This window comes from Schistocerca serialis, chromosome 5, assembly GCF_023864345.2.
Source record: "Schistocerca serialis cubense isolate TAMUIC-IGC-003099 chromosome 5, iqSchSeri2.2, whole genome shotgun sequence".
In the NCBI taxonomy this organism is placed as follows: domain Eukaryota; kingdom Metazoa; phylum Arthropoda; class Insecta; order Orthoptera; family Acrididae; genus Schistocerca; species Schistocerca serialis.
This window is the reverse complement of record NC_064642.1, coordinates 72843853-72863770: the sequence shown is the minus strand read 5'-3', so window position 1 is coordinate 72863770 and position 19918 is coordinate 72843853. Positions and strand designations below refer to the sequence as shown.

The following is a 19918-nucleotide window of genomic DNA, read 5'->3' as shown; positions in this document are numbered from 1 at the left end:
AGAAATTTTGTCTAGAGTCATCTTGTGTGATGCTATAGTGACTCATCTTAGACACCACAGCATCATCAGCAAGGAACTGCAGACTGCTGTTCACAAAATAGATCAACTCCTTATTAACATTAGTGAAAAGGACAGTATAAATAATGCCCAGATTTTGTGCTTAACTGAGCACCATGTTACTGATAAATGTGCCTTGCCATCTATAGCAAGTTATACTTTAGTAACATACTACTGTAGGGAAAGTAAAGATAAAGGTGGAGTAGCAATTTATGTTAAGGATAGTGTAGCATACAGAGCTATAGATATTAAGAAATATTGTGTGGAACAACAATTTGAGGCATGTGCCACAGAAATAACAACTAAATTCTATCCAATAATAGTGTTGGCTGTCTACAGGGCTCCTTCAGGTGACATAAAAACTTTTCTGCATTCAATGGAACTCCTTCTGTCATGGTTACTTTCAAAAGCGAAGGATATTGTAGTATCAGGTGATTTTAATATAAACTTTTTGACAGAAAATAAGAATAAAATAGACTTTGAGATTGTGATGAACTTACTCAATCTGACTTCAGTAATAAATTTCCCAACAAGAATTACATCCGAGTGCCAAACTATGATAGATAACGTTTTTTTAGATGTAAATAGACATCAGAACTATATTGTCAGGCAGGTTATAAGTGGGCTTTCAGATCATGATGGACAAATTCTCACTATTTATGACGTTAATCTGTTCAAAAACGAATTTCCTCGATGGAAAGTCATAAGAGTAATTAATGAAAAGGCGAAAGGAACTTTCAACCACAGGTTGCAGCAAATGGATTGGTCTTTAGTATATAGCCATGACGATGTTGATACTAAATTTAACTGTTTTATAAATGAATTCTGTGCTCTTTTTGAAGAAATATTTCCCAAGAAATGGGTCAGAAACAGTGCTTCCAATTCTGTAAGCAAGCCTTGGATTACAAAAGGTATAAAACAGTCATGTAAAACCAAAAGGGAAACTTATGCTGCAATAAGATTCTGTAAAGATGTAGAAAAATGGGAACACTATAGAATATGCTGTAAAATTTTGAAGAAACTAATACAGAAATCAAAAGCCCTTTATTATGAGAAGAAAATAGATAATTCTAATAATAAAATAAAAGCAATTTGGAGCATTGTAAAAAAAGAAACTGGAAGAGATGCAACAAGTAAAGAAGATATAAATAATATCAGATATGAAGGTATCCTAATAGATAACCCCAAAAGGGTGGCTGAGATTTTTAATAAACACTTCCTATCAGTATCTCAACAGATTGGTTGCAAGCCCGATGTTGATGAAGCTGTAACTCTTTGTCAAGCTGTATATTCTAACACAATTTCAGAAATGCACCTTAATCCTGTCACTGTAGAAGAAATTCAAAAAATCATCATGTCTCTAAAAAGTACGAATTCTGCAGGGGTTGATAATATATCTAGTAACTTATTGAAATATTCTTGTGTGTGGATAAGGGACATTCTCTGTCATATTTTCAATGCTTCCCTTCAGAAAGGTGTTGTTCCCAGTAGACTTAAGTATGCCATTGTGAAGCCCCTGTACAAAAAGGAGGATAAAGCTGAACTAACTAACTATCGACCTATCTCTTTGCTGACAGCTTTCTCCAAAATTCTAGAAAAGCTAATACATGTAAGAATTACTGATCATCTCATGAAGAATGGAGTTCTCAGCAAAAGCCAGTTTGGCTTTCAAAAGGGCCGTTCAACAGAAGACGCAGTCTACGCACTTGCAAATGAAGTTCTAGAAACCCTTAATGAAAAAATGCTAGCACTTGGTGTCTTCTGCGATTTATCCAAAGCGTTTGACTGTGTTGATCACCAGATTCTCTTGCAAAAAGCAAAATTAGTAGGAATAAGTGGTGTTGCAGGCAATTGGCTACAGTCGTACCTCCAAGACAGAAAACAAAAAGTTGTGTTGAATAGCTCGGGTGGAGTATGTGACACTTCCTCAGATTCTGAATGGAGTTCCATTACATGTGGAGTGCCCCAGGGCTCAATTCTTGGGCCACTATTATTCCTGATTTTTATAAATGATCTACCATCATGTACAAGCCTGCCGTGTAAATTTACATTATTTGCTGATGATACCACAATTTTTATGAGCAGTAGAACAGTCAACAATCTTGAGGAACTCAGTAATCACATACTCTCAGATATGGTTAATTGGTTCAAGGTGAATGGTCTCTCATTAAATTCCAGTAAGACCAGCTTTATTCAATTCTGTACAAAAACAGAAAAAGAGAGAGAGATAAGTGTGACATGTGGTAATCAACCAATAGTCAGAATGGAAACAACAAAATTTCTTGGAGTGCACATTGACAAGAAAATGAACTGGTCTTCACATATTATTGATCTCTGTAAGAGGCTTAGCTCTGCTACCTATGCTTTACGGGTTGTCACTACATGTGTTGAACCTAACACTGCAAAAGTGGCCTATTATGGCTATTTTCATTGTCTCATTGAGTACGGAATTATTTTTTGGGGCAACCAGCCATTAGCAAGGAAAGTGTTCATTGCACAGAAGCGAGCTTTAAGAATTATATGTAGATTGCGCCCAAGAGACTCTTGTAGAAATAGTTTTCGTAATCTTAAAATATACACAACTACATGCCAATATATTTTTTCTCTCATGTGTTTTGTTTGTAAAAATATAGATATATTTCAACCAAATAGTAATTATCATGAGCATAACACACGGAGGAAGAATGACATACACAGTGAACTCAGAAATTTGAGCTTGGCACAAAAGGGTGTCCATTACACTGGAGCAAAACTCTTCAATGCTCTTCCTCCCGAAATAAAGACAAAGATTCATAACAATAGCGAGTTTAAGAAAGCACTAAAAATATTTCTGCTAGAAAAAGCTTTTTACAGTCTAGATGAATTTTTAACTAAATAAATTGTAATATTTTAATATTATATAATACAAGTTGACATAATGCCACTACGAATTTTATTTAACCTGAGATCTGTATCTGTGTGTGCTCCGTATCTGTTTTCTGTAGTGTTTTAATAATTCTAAGAAAATATGTATTTTCTTTTTCTATATTGCTGCCCAAAGAATTTACTGTATAAGTTTTTATATAATTATGTACTCAAATTTCTGTATATGCTATAAGATTATCAGACTGTATTTGTAAAAAACTGACTCGTTCCACGTCCTTGTGTATTCAACACAGTTGACCTATGGAACACGAAATAAATCAAATCAAATCAAATCAAATCACCCTGTCCGCCAGATCATTTATGTATGTAGAAAATAATAGCAGTCCTGGCACACTTCCCGGGACACTCCTGATGATACCCTTGTCTCTGATGAACACTTGCCATTGAGGACAACATACTGAGTTCTATTATTTAAGAAGTCTTCAAACTACTTGCATATCTGGGAACCTATTCTGTATGCTCGTCCCTTTGTTAACAGTCTGCAGTGGGGACTGTGTCAAATACTTTCCAGAACTCTAGGAATATGGATTTGGGCTATTGCTCATCATCCATAGTTTACATTACAGCATGTGAGAAAAGGTCTAGCTGAGTTTCACACTAGTGATGCTTTCTAAAACCATGCATATTTGTGGACATAAGCTTTTCAGGCTCTAGGAGATTTATTGTATTTGAACTAACAACATGTTCTAGAACTCCCAGCAAACCAATGTTGATGATATTGGTCTGTAATTTTATGGATCTGTTCGTTTTCTCTTATTCTAAACAGGATCAAGTGTGCTCTAAATTTGCGATAAATGCAAGCTAATTAAGTGGCCAGTGCTGTAGAGTACTCTTTGTAAAACCTAATTGGGATTGTTTCTCTACCCCAGGAATGCGTATTACTGTGTCATCCTTGTGGGAGACTGTTCATTGATCAAACAACATTATATTTATACAATTCTCATGTGTACATGATTTTTTAAATGCAAAATTTAAAGCTTCAACTTTCCATTTGTTATCTGCCACACCAAACTGGTCAATGAGTGACTGGAGGGAAACCTTAGACGTGCTTAGGGATTTTACATTGGACCATAATTTTCATCGATTCTTTGCCAGGCCTTTTGCTAAGGTAGGACAGTGTTAATCTTGAGTGGCAAGGTGTACATTTAATCCATATGGGACTCTGTGCATGGTCAAATGATGGTATGTTTGTACAGTTCTCCTGCATGAGTGATTCCTTAAACTGAAATTTAAACCTTTGTCTTTCATTTTGCTATTTTCAACTGCCACACCAGACTGGTCAACGGATGACAGGATGGAAGCCTTAGACCCCCTTAGTGATTTTACATAGGACCAGAATTATCTTGGGTTTGTGAGTGGCAAGGTGTTCATTCATCCATGCAGGACTCTGAGTGATGGTCAAATGATGGTATGTTTGTACTATTCTCCTGTGTGAATGATTTCTTAAGTGCAGAATTTAAATCTTTGGCATTTGTTCTGCTATCTTCAATTGCCCCATAAGACTGGTCAATGAGTGAAAGGATGGAAGCATTAGACATGCTTAGCAATTTTACATAGGACCAGAACTTTCTCAGGTTCTCATTCAGATCTTTTACTAAGGCATGGCGGTGGTAATAGTTGAAGGTTTCGTGCATAGATCTTTTCTCAGATGGACGAATCTGTACTAAACTTTGGCTGTTGTCATTTGTGTGTTCTCTTTTCAGCCAAGAGTGTAGTCGCTGCATACTCCATCAGGCAGTGTTTGTCTCTCTCCTCATCCATACACTATTATCCCTTCCCCTTCCCCTGCCTCCTCCAGACTGCTGTTTGCATTCCCTGTGGTAGCTGCTTTCCAGTCCGAGATTCTGGAGTTGGCGGTCGTGTGTGAGTGAGGTGTGTTTGCTAGTGTATGTGAATGGTGTGTGTCTCACTTTTACTGATAAAGGCTGTGGCACAAAGCTTTACATAAGTGTCTTTTAATTGTGCCTGTGTGCAACTTGTCATGTCTTCTTTATGATGTATCTGTAATTTCCATTTAAGCAAAGTTTGGCCTGGCTTCTTTAACCTCCAACTTCTATGGTGCTTCTGTATCCAGTACAGATTGATCTCCAATATAACACCACGGACACTCTCAGCAGAGGAACTTTTCATGATGTGTGGTTGTTTATCTCTTGAACTGAAGAGGCGTCTACCAACTGTCTGTGGGATGTCCAATTTTTTTATCATCCTCTTGTTCAGTTTTCAGGAAACCAAATGGTGTACACATTTTGTGATACTGTCCATGGCAGGCCACTTGAATTTGTGCCCACAATAGCCTGGTTGGCTAACTTCAACCCTAGTTAACTCAGAAATGATAACATATTGAATTTTTTTCTTAACAGTTATTTCTCAGCACTGTCTACTCTGCAGCACGCCTACAAGCTTTTCAGTCTGTTTCTGATCACCCTGTATGGGGGTTGACTTACTTTTACAGATGGAGCTTTGTCTGTTGAGGGGATGTACAGATTTATTTGGAAGAATTCAGAAAGGGAAGGCTGGGCAAATGATACTCGTGTTTCAACAAGCTAGAGATTTCTCAATACGTTGAAGTACTCGATGCAGAATTGACATTGCTCAAACAATAACAAGACATTGACTTGCACGGCACTAGTGCAAGAGATACACAAGAAACTATGTACTAGCCACTATAACAAATCTATTGTTGTGCTTAAAATTTGACAATTTTGTGAAATACAGGAGGAAATAGTATTAAATTCCACCATCTTACAAACTCTTGTTGTATTTGAATAGGTCTGCAATAAAAGTTAACATACACACATGCAATGCTGTATATAAACACATTTAAGCTGCTTTTAATTAAAGGTAACATTCAAAAGTGGAAATGTTATCCTTTTATATATAAAAAAAACATTATTTGATTCAGAACCCAGCTCAACATTTTTTTTGGCTATGAGAGATTGTAATGATTTGCTAGATGGATTGCAAACAAGAAATTCCATCACTGTTCACATATTAGAATACCAGGTAAAAATGTTACCAGCTTTTAATCAGCTTTAAAACATGATGGTGACATTCATATGAAACAAGAAGGATAGTCAATCCAGACTGAAATGTCTAACAAAATATTGTTGAATGCAAATCCACCAGAGCACAAAGAGTTTGGTGAGGCACACAAAGAATGATGAACTTTAGCAGAGCTATACTCACAGGAATCTTAGCCCAGGACTAAGTACTTTTACATCTCAGGTTTTCTGATCAACATAATCAGTTCAGATACCAGTCATTCAAGCTTTGTATAACTATAGTTGGAGCCACGAATGATGGCAGTCAAGTTTAGGCCTATTCTGAACATCTAATGAAGCATTCTCTGACAACCAGTGAGAGCTCAGTAGCATTCTCAGTGCTCTGCTGTGAATGTCATAGTGAAAGAATTAAACATGATCGTAGTGTGCTATTTAATGAACTTTTATTTCATTACTTGTGAGTTGTCACAGCCGATGATGGTGGTAAGTGACAAGTTCTGCACAAGCAAGCAAGAGGTGTAATTTGCAGTGTACACATTTTCTTCAAGTGCAGCGCACTTGTACCTGCTTATTCCAACTGTGACTTGAAACTGGCAACAATTTGATCTCTGTCCATGTCTGGAGCTATACAAACCACCATTGTTTAGGGGCTGTACTATAGTAATGCATTTATGGTGACTCATAATTTGCTCATGATGCAATTGATTAAAATTTAGTTTATCTGTGTGTCCATGGAGCACGCTATTTTAGCATATGATCCTGTTGCCATCATCAAGTGAACTCATCATCATGACCTCCTGATAACAGAAATGTGTAAATTGTCTAAAATATTGTGCCCATTGGACACTGAGGTCTGGCATTACACTTGTAAACTAATTTTTCCATAAGTTGCAGTAAGTTGCACACACTTACTTCCCACACTCTGCAGAGCGGATTGGAGAGTTGCCTACCTATATTTCTTCACCATGAACCAATCTATCAAAATGGTTGCATTAATACACTTACGTTAATATAATCAAATACTATTTGAATACCACATAGAGCAATCAGCACTCTGCTGTGAATGGTGTAGTCAGTACAAGCATTAAACATGATCGTAGTGTGTTTCTTTTTAAAAATAAATAAATAAATAAAAGAAAATTAGGAGTTAAGTCAATGTACAATATGTTCCTAAACCCTCATTTTATGGCATAAAGAATGGTAGTGGAAATGATGTACATATTTTTAGGTAGGAACTCAAATCCAGAAGCATTCCATCACTGTATTACATAAATAAAAATAAAATAATACCTTACATATGTTTAGGGCAATATTATGGAAATGGAAGAGGACTTAGACAAAGATGAAATGGATATATGATACTTCGTGAAGAATTTGACAGAGCACTGAAAGACCTAAGTCAAAAAAAGGCCCTGAGAGTAGCCAACATTCCATTAGAACTACTGATAGACTTGGGAGAGCAAGCCATGACAAAACTCTACCATCTGATGAGCAAAACGTATGAGACAGGTGAAATACTGTAACACTTCAAGAAGAATATAATAATTCCAATCCCAAAGAAAGCAGGTGTTGATAGGTGTAAAAATTACTGAATTATCAGTTTAATAAGTCATGGCTGCAAAATACTAAGAGGAATTCTTTACAAATGAATGGGAATTCTTTACAGATGAATGGAAAAACTGGCAGAAGCTGACCTCAGGGAAGATCAGTTTGGATTTTGTAGAAATGTTGGAACACGTGAGGCAATACTGACCGTACGACTTATCTTAGAAGATAGGTTAAGGAAAGGCAAACCTACATGTCTACCATTTGTATACTTAGAGAAAGCTTTTGACAATATTGACTGGAATACTCTCTTTCAAATTCTGAAGGTGGCAAGGGTAAAATACAGAGAGAAAGAGGCATTTACAATTTGTACAGAAGCCAGATGGCAGTTATAAGAGTCATGGGCCATGAAAGGGAAGCAGTGGTTGAGAATGGAGTATGACTGGGTTGTAGCCCATCCCTGATGTTATTCAATCTGTATATTGAGCAATCAGTGAAGGAAACAAAAGAAAAATTTGGAGTAGGAATTAAAATCCATGGAGAAGAAATAAAAACTTTGAGGTTAGGCGACTGCATTGTAATTCTGTCAGAGACAGCAAAGGACCTGAAAGAGCAGTTGAACAGAATGGACAGTGTCTTGGAAGGCGGATATAAGATGAACATCAACAAAAATGGAACAAGGATAATGTGATGTTGTCGGATTAAATCAGGTGATGCTGACGGAATTAGATTAGGAAATCAGACACTTAAAGTAGTAGATGAGCTTTGCTATTTGGGGAGCAAAATAACTGATGATGGTAGAAGTAGGAAGGATATAAAATGTAGACTGGCTATGGCAAGGAAAGCATTTCTGAAGAAGAGAAATTTGTTAACTTCAAGTATAGAGTTAAGTGTCGGAAAGTCATTTCTCAAAGTATTTGTGTGGAGTGTAGCTGTGTATGGAGGTGAAACATGGGTGATAAATAGTTTAGACAAGAAGAGAATAGAAGCTTTCAAAATATGGTGCTACAGAAGAATGCTGAATATTAGATGGGTAGATCATGTAACTAATGAGGAGGTACTGAATAAAATTGGGGAAAAGAGGAATTTGTGGCACAATCTGACTAAAAGAAAGGATCGGTTGGTAGGACACATTCTGAGGCATCAGGGATCACCAATTTAGTATTGGAGGGAAGTGTGGAGGCTAAAAATTGTAGAGGAAGACCAAGAGATGAACATGCCAAGCAGATACAGAAGGATGTAGGTTGCAGTAGTTATTCAGAGATGAAGAGGCTTGCAGAGAATAGGGTAGCATGAAGAGCTGTGTCAAACCAGTCTCTGGACTGAAGACCACACAACATGTTTGGGTTTACTGAAAGAGGAATGTTAACTCACCCTAACTCTGATAATTTAGAATTTTGTAACCAGTTAACTAATACAATTCCCAGTGTTAAATTCCGGTTTGATGGTGGCATAGGATATGTACTTTAAATTGAAGAAGAGAATTGGATACACGCTGCAGGATGTAATACTACATGTTTAATTTCCTCCTTAGTTTTCACACATGTGACTTCAAATTTATGCACCTAGAATGTGTCAGTGCAATTTGGTTTTGTCTTCTGATTGTTTACCCTAATATTATGAAAAGCATAGATTGCTGCTCACCAGATAGTGGAAATACTAAGTTGCAAATAGGCACAACAAAAAAAGGCTCAAACAAGTAAGCTTTTGGCCAAAAGGCCTTCATCATAATTAGACACTGCACACACACACACACACACACACACACACACACACACACACACACACACATGGATATGGACACACACAAACGCAACTCACATAAACATGACTACACACTTTGTCTGCCAAGGCCAGACTGGGAGCAGCAGTGCACAATAGGAGAAGCAGACTGAGTGCTGCTTGTGCGAGCATACAGGGATGAGATGGTGAGAAGGTAGGGTAACTAGGTGCAGTCAGGAGTTAAACAGAGGGCAGATTTTGCCCAATGGCTTTTCTTACATCCTGGGACCCAGTGCTGTTTTCCTTTGTTACTATTTTCTAACACATTACTATACTCAGTGTCTGCCACCCTTCTTTCTCTTCTTCCCTGCATTTCACTTGTTGCCTTCCAATCTGCACTGCATGCACTACTTAAGAGTCACACTGTATCAGTCACGTCATCCAGACACAACAGATGGCTATGGCTAAAAGACCATACTGGCCATACTCCCACTGATATCATTAATCCTAGACCTTCAAGCTGATCATTCTTCCTGTGTCGTTCTTGCATATTTTTGTGTTATTTTTCATACCTTCCTGCGTCACAAAAACTTGTACCTTATTGTACCAACCCCTCCCCACCGCACATTCCTCCTCTCTTATTCCAGTTCACAGATTCTAAGTTCACCTAATCTAGTCACATCTGCCGTCTCCCTTCTTTACACTTATCCACCCACAGACCTGCAACCCCCATTACAATCTTTTATTCATTTTTTCTTTGGTTTCATTGTATTTTCACATCAGTATCTGTTGGTTTTCAGCTTCCACTATTGGCCTACCCCTCAAGTTTCAGCTTGTTTCCCCACACTTCAGCTGTGGTTTTTCCTACATGCTTTGCTGTATTTTTGTGAATTTTTTGCACCTATTTCTATGTTATTTATGCATTTTTATCGTCCACCATGGATTCTTGCTCCTTTCATCTGCGTCAATACAGAAAAGTTTCCTTACTCATAGCTAGAACCCAGTCACACATACTGTTTATGCATTGTTGCTTGGCTAATGGAATCACCAAAAATAGTCGACATCATATCTGACACTCTCCACCCTGTTCACTTTCTACTCCCACCTCGTAATACCACTATCTGCCACCTCTACAACATCCAAACCTCCCCCAAATCCCCTCACAGCTGACAAATCCTGCCTCACAGACCTACTACATTTACCCCACCCTCAAAAACTCTCTCTCACCACCTTACAAAATCCAGAACCTGAACAGACCCAAAAAATAGTCATGAATGTTTCCTCCAAAAGCCTTAGTCCCTTTCCAAAGGCCTATACAGAAACAGACCTCCTGTGCCTTATCTCTCCAGTCACCCCCACTTTCCAAATCCTACTGTCGGGCTACAGAGGAGCATACCCCTCATGACTCACAACAACCCATGGCTAGATTAACTGAATCACATTCTCTGCCAGGGTTTCAATAACCTCTCATTGTGCCCTGAAATGATGAATGTCCTCACCACTATCCTTCCCACCCCTCCCACATTAGTATTCTGCCTGTCCATCCTTACAAAACCCCTGCTCCCAACTCCTTGTCTCATGGCTCATATCCCTGTAATAGACCTAGATGAAGATCTTTACCATATACCCTCCCACCACCACCACCACCACCTACTCCATTCCAGACACAAGCATCACCTATCCCAGCAAAGGCTGGCCTACCTGTGAAACCAGCCATGTGATCTACAAGCTAAGTTGCAACCACTGTGCTGCATTCTACACAGACGTGACAGGCAACAAACTGTCTGTCCACATGAATGACCACTGACAAACTGTGGCCAAGAAACAGCTTGACCATCCAGTTGCTGATCATGCTGCCAGACACAACATTTTTCACTTCAGTGACTGCTCAACAGCCTGCGCTATCTGGATCCTTCCTACCAACACCAGGTTCTCTGAAGTGTGCAGGTGGAAACTCTCCCTACAGTATATTCTATGTTCCCATAACCACACTGGCCACAACCTTCATTAGTCACTGCCCTTTCCCTAACTACCACCTCCCCTGCTTCCATTCCAGCACTACACAATTTTCTATTCCACCGATGCACCCACTGTCTTCTTAATTCTCTCCTTTTCCACTGCCCCCCCCCCCCCCCTTCTGCCCTCCTCCAACTTCCAACTTCCCAACTGCACCTAGCTCTAGCTGCCCTATACGTTCTCCACCTCGTCCCTGTACACTCCCACAAGCAGCACTTTGCCGTCTCCCACCACTAACAACCTTCTATCCCCACCCCCCTTCCACCTTAGCCTCCTCCTTACCCCACCACCCAGATTGCTTCTCCCCTCATGCACTGCTCCTCGCAGTCTGGCCTCAGCAGCCAGAGCCAGAGACCGTGGTCATGTGTGTGTGAGTTGCATTTGCATCAGTGCATGTGTATATATGTTGTCTAATTCAGATGAAGGACTTTTTGGTCGCAAGCTTACTTGTTTGACAGTCTTTTTATTGAGCGTATCTGCAACTTATCATCTCCCCTATATGGTGAATAGCAATCTATCCCTTTCATAATATTGTCATTATTCCATCCTGGATTCTCCATTGTTTAATTGTTTATCCTAAATACATTCCAATTTATAAGGCAGTGTAAATCAGATAATCAGTTATAGAAAATTGTGGACAGGTGACCATCCTATAGCACTCTCATGCATGAAATTGGTTAAATGTCCTTTATTGAAACATGAACAGTGTAACAATATCATGTACAACAAGGACTGACTGCACTCCTCCATTCCTCTCCCATACCCAGTCACCCAAAAATGGTAGTGTGCAGACCCCACCAGTGACAGTGACTGTCATAGAGACGAAGCTTTCTGACTAGTAACAGTGACCTGGCAAGGAATATCTGAGGAACTATGCTTTGGTGTGCTTTATCCCTGCCATGAACTTAGACATGTATCCTTCTTGTGTCTATTATGGAATAAAGTGCATGATACACTTACCTGTGTCATTTCTCCACCCTTTCTCCCATCCCGGGGTAAAATCGACACTGGTGACCTGCGATGACTGTGTAAGGCTCATTTTAAAGCTTCACATTCTGTTTGGATACTGTGCACAGATGATGGAGCCATCTTGCAACTGTAGAGCACTGAAATCCTTATGACAAGACAGTGACTTTCATATGGATGTGTGTAGTGCTTCACAGCAAAATACTCAGAAACTGATACTGTTCAAGCAGGAAAAAGATCACACTCAGTGTTGTACTGAGTAACTATTTGTGTACGCAGCTCCACTGCACGGAATTAAATGAAGGGTGAGATTGGTTCATATTTGTTGTTAGTTTTGAGCCTAAGGGAGTTATTTAAATTAAAATAAAATATTAATATGCCGATGAAGTCGATTGGGAATCTGTCACGATATGCACGTTTATAGCGGGACGTGAATAACGCATCAGAATCATTGAAGAATTTACGAGCATCTTGCAAACTCTGTAGATCAATTGATTACTGTGTAGTTTTGATCTCTTTGTATCAATTCCACTGGGGGAAGAGTTCAGTGCAGATCCTGGGTGGTTTCGGAAAGTGTTTGTTTGCTGGTATCTACACCCGATTCGAATTTCAACAGATTTGGTCCCAAAAAATGTTGGCGATGGAATGCAGAGCCATACAGAATTTCGCCGGGGTACTCGGCTCCAAATCTGTGGAGCTAACAGTACTACCTACAGTACTGAACAATGTATCCCTACAGACAATCTATTGGGTGATTTCATTCCGGGTTTCACTTCACATATGTATCATACCAATACTAAGCACCTAGTTGGACATGTAAATTCTTCACTGTTCACTAATTTTGACATGCCTACCATGTTGCATCCAATTTCAATCAAGCCATTTGTGCCGCATCATGTAGCCCAGCCGGTTGGACAGTTTCTGGACATCGCTACCAAACTTACACCAGCACCACATATGGATACTGTGAACTGATCTGTCATCCCCTCTGGACATCATACTGGCCCTTGGCACAACTATGCATCAGTGATATGACCGCCCATTTTGGTTCACAACTGAAGCTGCCTCCATTCTGCCCAGACCAACCTGTGATGTGATTTGTGATCACTAAGTGCATTCTGCCCCCTCTTGGCTTCACAGAAGACAGTGCAAAATTCATTGCTTTGCTCTGCCACCTTACTGAACACACTGACATAATCAAGACACTATCTTGGTTGCCGTGGATAGCAATAAATACTATGCCCCAAAGCCTGCACTGCTCTGTTGCCTTTCATGGACACCAAAGCAGCAAGATCTTACCTTAGGTACAAGTGGTGATGACTTTGCACAAAAGCAAGTCATTGGTGAGCAAATTAATATTGGCAGACAGGATTTTTACCAATAATTTTCTGTTGAGGGCAACTGCAGCTGAAGTAATCCATGTTTCTGAAATAAACTGCTTTCAACTGATATGTTAAAAGTGTGTTTACCTCACATGTCAGTTTCTGAATTGGTCAATTTGAACTTTGATGCCCTGCTTGTTGTTGGTAACAGTATTTTATTTTGAGAAGGTTCAGTCACCCTCTTTCAAGGCTTAAATGATTTACTGATGTATGTACAGCTGAAGATGTGATTTAAATCACAAAACTGGTTGTGTTCCTGTAAGAATTCATATACCTCTGAAAGCAGTTTATTTCAGAAACAAGGATTTTTGCCATTTTGCAGTACCAACAATGTATAAATGCCACAGATAACAATGCTTGCAACTGTGACTTACAGCAGCTTTGTAACACCATCCATCCAGGCACAGCCAAACCAGACCAACCACACCCATCCAGTCCTGAGTATGACATCAACACTGCTACAGGGTATGGTGACCTTCAGCCGACCATGACAAAAATTCACAAAATTGGCAACCATGTTTCATGCATTGACATTCCTGTACAGGGGCAGCTCTGCTAGTTCCAAACACAGTTTGGCGATGTGGTGCGCAACTGCTGGTTGCTGTGTGATTACCCAAAAGTTGTAGTGAGATCCACAATAGACACATTGGATTGTGATGAAAATTCGAGTAGCCATACATTGCAGCATACTGACAAATCATTTCATACGGGACCTCCTAGCAAAGTAGTATACTCTACATATTAAACCACATACATAGACAGTATTTCCTCATTGGCATGAGTTCAGAATCAAGCACCTCACCCTCTGGACCTTCTGCAGTGACAAGGGACATATCTGCCATCCAGTTCTGCACAGTGAATGACTCCTCTATCACTGTCCACAGATCCATGTCTCATACCTTGGATCTTGGCTCAGGGGAGTCATTTTGTGGAACTTTCTCATTGCATATGTCACGGAACTGGTACTTGGAGATGATTTTCTCTGAGACTTCCATCAATGTAGTATCCATCAATGTAGTATGCGGCACATTGCAACATGAAGACAACAGTCTTTCTGTTCATGGTGACATTGGTTATTGGCCCTCACAACCATGGTAGGTTTCTACTACCTCTCTCTTGAAAGACATGCAGTACCACAACATGAGTGATGAACATTAACAATACATGCACGAATGTGTCACATCTCTGGCCCTACTGCAACAACTCCAGCAACATTACTTCAATACAAGGTTAGAGTCAATACGTATACCCGCTACCTCACCCATGCCTCGGATCAGCATCTTTGATTGCAGAAAGGCATACGAGCAGAGACTGATGATTGAGGAGGACATTCAAAAGATAGCTGTCATCATACCCTCCAGTTTATATGAACTTTTGAACATGCCTTATGGCCTCAAAAAAATGACCCAGACCAGGCAGCAATTTATTCATAGTATCCTGTTTAAGCTCCCTTTTTGCTGTGCACATTTGCATGATATTCTAATTTTCTCTCCTTCATGGGAAAGCATAAGCTGCATCTCAAACAAGTTCTTGATGTGCCTGCTGACAATGGTGTCATCATTAATGATGGCAAGTGTCAGCTGAAAGTAGTCTTCCTAGGCCACGTGGTCAATGCCACTAGTATTCCCCCCTCCCTCCTGCCCCACACGCTACAACAAACCAAGTCATTAAGCAACTACCCTGTCTGTTAGATTTCCAAGAATTATGCCGTTTTCTTGGCATGATTAATTTCTGTGGCCTACTTCTCCCTAATGTTGGTGCTTTACAATCACTGCTTACAGAAGTTCTAGCTGGCAAGGACACTATTGGTAAGTGTAAATTTGGGTGGATTCCACATATGCAACGTGCCTTTGATAAAATTAAAAACTGTCTCATACTTGCCACAGCCTTAATGCACCCACTGCCTACAGTCCTATTAACTTATCAGAGGCGCAGTTGCAAACTCACAAATTATTGACTCCCTTCAAGATTCTACAACCAACTTACATAAAGAATGTTGTTCCATTCTGCATCCACCAAGCAAATATTGTGTCTTGTTTTGCAAAATTGAATTCAACCTTTCATGCAAACATCGATGAGGAAGATCATATTCGACCAATTACACAATCTGTTGCAGCCACCACTGACAGGGGCAACAGTTTGAATCAGTCCTGTTTAATGAACTATGCAACCTCTGCACTGTACGACATTACTGCACAGTGGCTAACCATCCACAAAGTAATGGCCTTCTAGAATGATGGCAATATACACTTAAAGATGCCCTTATCTGTCACAGAAATCACTGGATGAAAGCATTGCCTTGGGTACAATTATGTGTATGCGCCATTCACAAAGACGATCTCCGTGCCTCCCTCGTAGAAGTCCTCTGTGATGAGTTGCTTGCTCTACAGGCTTTGTGTTACAAATACCACTGATGGACAGATCACAAAATTACCCTTCCTCATCACACAAGTCAAACAACACGTCACACAGCTCAGGATACCACCTTCATAGCCACACAGTTCTCCAAAAATCTTCATCCATATGGCACTGGCAGACTATGACTATATCATGCCCTGCACTACAGCTGCCTTATATCAGCTCTCACAGAGGCATCAGACTAGGCACTAACACTTTCTACATGTTGCTTCGTGGTAAGCCTACCACTGTGGTAGTCAACCACTTAAAACCAGCTTGGGCCTAATTTGATGTCAGCCATACTGATGACGTACAAACCACTCCAACCAACGCTGTTACCCCCTTCACAGCACAATGATGTGTCGCCTGGATCAAACGCTGAGAATACCATGTTCCAGCTAGACATGCAGCACTTTCTGCTGGATGAAATTGAGATCAAACTAGTTGATGATTTCCTCATTATTGAGGGACAGCCTAAGAAAGTCAGACACTGATAACACCTTCATGTTGCAACTATATGTGGAGCACTTTCTGATGGATAGCACAATGTCACCTTCCCTGTCAGTCTGCCATGCCCACACTCTAGCCCTGCACCATTGACAATCACCGCTGACCTCCACCTCACCTCAACAAATACCATCTATATTCCACAGAGCAGGACGGCATCATTGCGCCGTCCCATCATGTTCAAGGAGAAATGGTCCAACTGCGCTCTGCGTTGGAGCCTGCCATGGCACAGTTGACATGCACGAAGGTGTGAAGATAATCGCAACAGCAGTGTTCCCTGGCTTTCTCCTTCCCCAGTGCTCCACACTCACAGGAGGGGGGTGGGGGGTCACTCTGTGGGGACTCTGCCTGCAACAGTAGCTGGTGCAGTGAGAAAACTCTGACTAGTGACAGTGGCCTGGTGTGTAACATCGGAGGAACTTATATTTGGTGTGCTTTATGCCTGCCATGAACTTAAATTTGATTCGGTATGTGTCAGTTATGGAATAAAGTGTATGTTATACATACCTGTGTCATTACTACATGCTACCTTTATCCCATCCCAAGGTAAAAACTGTGGTAGTGTGATATTTGCCTTTGTGAAACTTCACGAACTTTTGGACACAAGTACTTAAATCCATATACGTATACAATTTTACCCCAGAGATTCAAATGGAACCAATGGTTTATATACATTATTACAATATACTAAATTACAAAAGAATAGCTATTATTGTTTATAGATTTAATGGCTGTTATTCCAGACTTCTATTAACACAGAAATAATTCCATCCAAAAGGATACAATGACAGAAACTAAACCACCTATCCCTATTTCTGTATGCTGAAACAAAGAAATTATGTTAAAAAAGCTATAGGTTTGGTATAATTGGCAACATTTCTTTCAGCAGTTTCCTTCTTATTTCAGAGATAGAGCCACTAGTGCTGTCACAATCTACGGAACAGGAGATCTTGGACTAGTACCAGCACCTATGTCAATTAGAAGTTCACATGCTTTAAAACCCAAAAATAATACGACACCGACAGCCACAATTGAAATTACAGGGGATGAAAATGTAAAATTGAGACCAAAAACAGCTGGACCCCGCTATGGTGTTACAAAGGCACATGGTTTAAAGCCTCAGTTTCAGTCTCAATACATGGAAGAAGATAAATAAGGAACCCGCTAACTGAGGTCATAATTAATTCATTCAGAGGTAAGTGGTTCTTAATATATTATACCTGCAGTGTAGTGGGTATACTAGTATGAACAAAATTTTCTCCCTTTTAGTTTATCTTTATTCCCATCTTGAAAGCTTAATAAGGGCGACTATACATCACTTCTTTGCCTTATGTAAAATTAGTTAGTTTTTGAAACCATAAAAAATTTCTTATTTAATTTGAATTGTACTTACAAGGATCTTTTATTTTTCTCTTAAAATGTAAAAATCTTGCTTTGTTGTTTCTACGAGCAGAAGAATTTACTATGACCATGTGCAAATAGAGAGTCTTGAGAACAGTTCTAGAGTAATTCTCTAAGAATGTTTGGAAATTAGAACCAATTGTACAAATCATCCTAGACATAAAGGGATATATTTTGAGACAGATTCTTTTTGATTTCAGTAAGCAGGTGTCTTGATATTTATGATGAAAATTCACTATTTCTGTTCTACATAACACTTCCTATCTTATTTCCATTTCATCACAGAATTAAGAAATGTATCAGTAGACAGTGTGTACATTTTCTTACTGTTTGTGAAAGTAAGCAGCTACAAAAATTATTTAACAGTCACCATATTCAGTGTTACTTCATGAGATGCCGTTCTTAAACTTAAGTTATTTATTAATTTAGCACTTTATTCATTACAATTGTAATACACATCAGCACCCTGTGAACTGCAAAGAGTGCTACATGCCATATACTATTATTAGAAATAATTTAAATGTATTATGAATGAAACAAGAAATGTTGAAATTGTATAGTAGGCCTACCAGTAATAGAATAAAATTCTGATTTTAGATTTCTAAACATTATTTTATACAGTCCTTTTGGCTGTACAACGTATATATTTTCATTAATTATTTTTGCACTATGTTCATCACACATTATAAATTTATTCAGAAACATCATTTGCATTTAGTATATCATCTGAAGGTGAGTTTCTTTTTTAAAAAATATTTCCCTGTAAGCTATACTGAACGTCACTACCATGATGAATTAAGAATTTTCCAATTATATGCCAAATATCTGACTTATGAAAACCAACATTAGTTGATACAACATGAGCTGATACAAGTCACAATATATACTGTAAAAATGAAGCAATGTGTTCTGATCTCACGGGTGACAACAGTAGTGATCTCACAATAACTAATTATCTTTTCATGTGTAACACATATTTTTTCCAGTTAGAATAATTTTTAATATTATATTGATTTTTGTTGTTCATATGCTTGAAATACTCCTCTTTTGTTACAAGGAGATAACCAAGAATTCTGGCTGGAAGATGCAAAATGGTAGGAAAGAAAGCCACTCAAGATGAGAAATTGAACAATGGGCAGATAAGACAAAAACAAAGTGTTGATTAATCTAGATCATCTATCTGTCTGTTTGGTCAGACACTAGCATTACTTCTCAACACTTTCTCTGTGATTATACTATTGTTTGTATTCCAACAATGATTTTATATTACACATTAAGGGCTTGTTTCTCATTTTGAAACTTCTTTGAAAGTCATGTCATTTCTGTATCTTTCAAAGCCTATCAGAACTGTCTTTAAATAAGATTCTTTCTTGATTTTACTCAAAGTTTTGTTATTGATGACTGTGCTGCATTTGACCATTGCCTTTCCCTGTGCTAATAATTTAGATACTATGGACATGGACAAGGGGCAAGGCATTGTTCTGCACCTCCATCCATGGTAGTTAGCATAATTTATAACCCTTTCACAGTTGCATTTTTTGTGTGACTCAGTAGTGTTTATTTATTTATTTGGTATTTTAGTAGAACTGTGATTCACTGGCCAAATTTATTTTTGATAATTTTATTTTTATGATTTATGACCAAAAACTATGGTAGTAATGTATATCTCCCCCCAGCCCTTTTGTGAACTGCTAAACTATGGTATTATGTGTATTTCCTGCTTCCCTTTTGTGAGCTGTTACATGTCACCATTACAGATGAAAATGTAAAACAGCTTTTTCTGTTTTTATTTTACTTACCACAATGTGAAAACAATAAATAAATGAGCTGATACAAGTCACAATAATATGTACAAAATAAATATTAATTTTGTGATAAGTATACTTCCCATGTCTCGTGAAGAAACTATTTTGGTGGTAAGGATACTTCCCAAGGGCCTTAAACAACATTATTTGGTCTTATGTATGCTTCTCATGGCCCTAAAAGCTGTATTTCACA

General features: G+C 38.8%; 1 protein-coding gene across 2 annotated transcripts in view; it reads left to right on the top strand.

The window, feature by feature from the left end:
• The window catches only part of LOC126481609 (cilia- and flagella-associated protein 157-like), a 176733-nt gene extending 157401 nt beyond the window's left edge, over positions 1–19332 (top strand). For both annotated transcript variants that reach the window (XM_050105482.1, XM_050105481.1), the window contains exons 10-11: positions 17426–17714; positions 18978–19332. In XM_050105482.1, coding sequence (XP_049961439.1) covers positions 17426–17675 — 250 coding nt within the window. In that variant the 3' untranslated portion in view covers positions 17676–17714; positions 18978–19332. The remainder of the gene's footprint in view (positions 1–17425; positions 17715–18977) is intronic.
• The last annotated feature ends 586 nt before the right edge of the window (positions 19333–19918 follow it).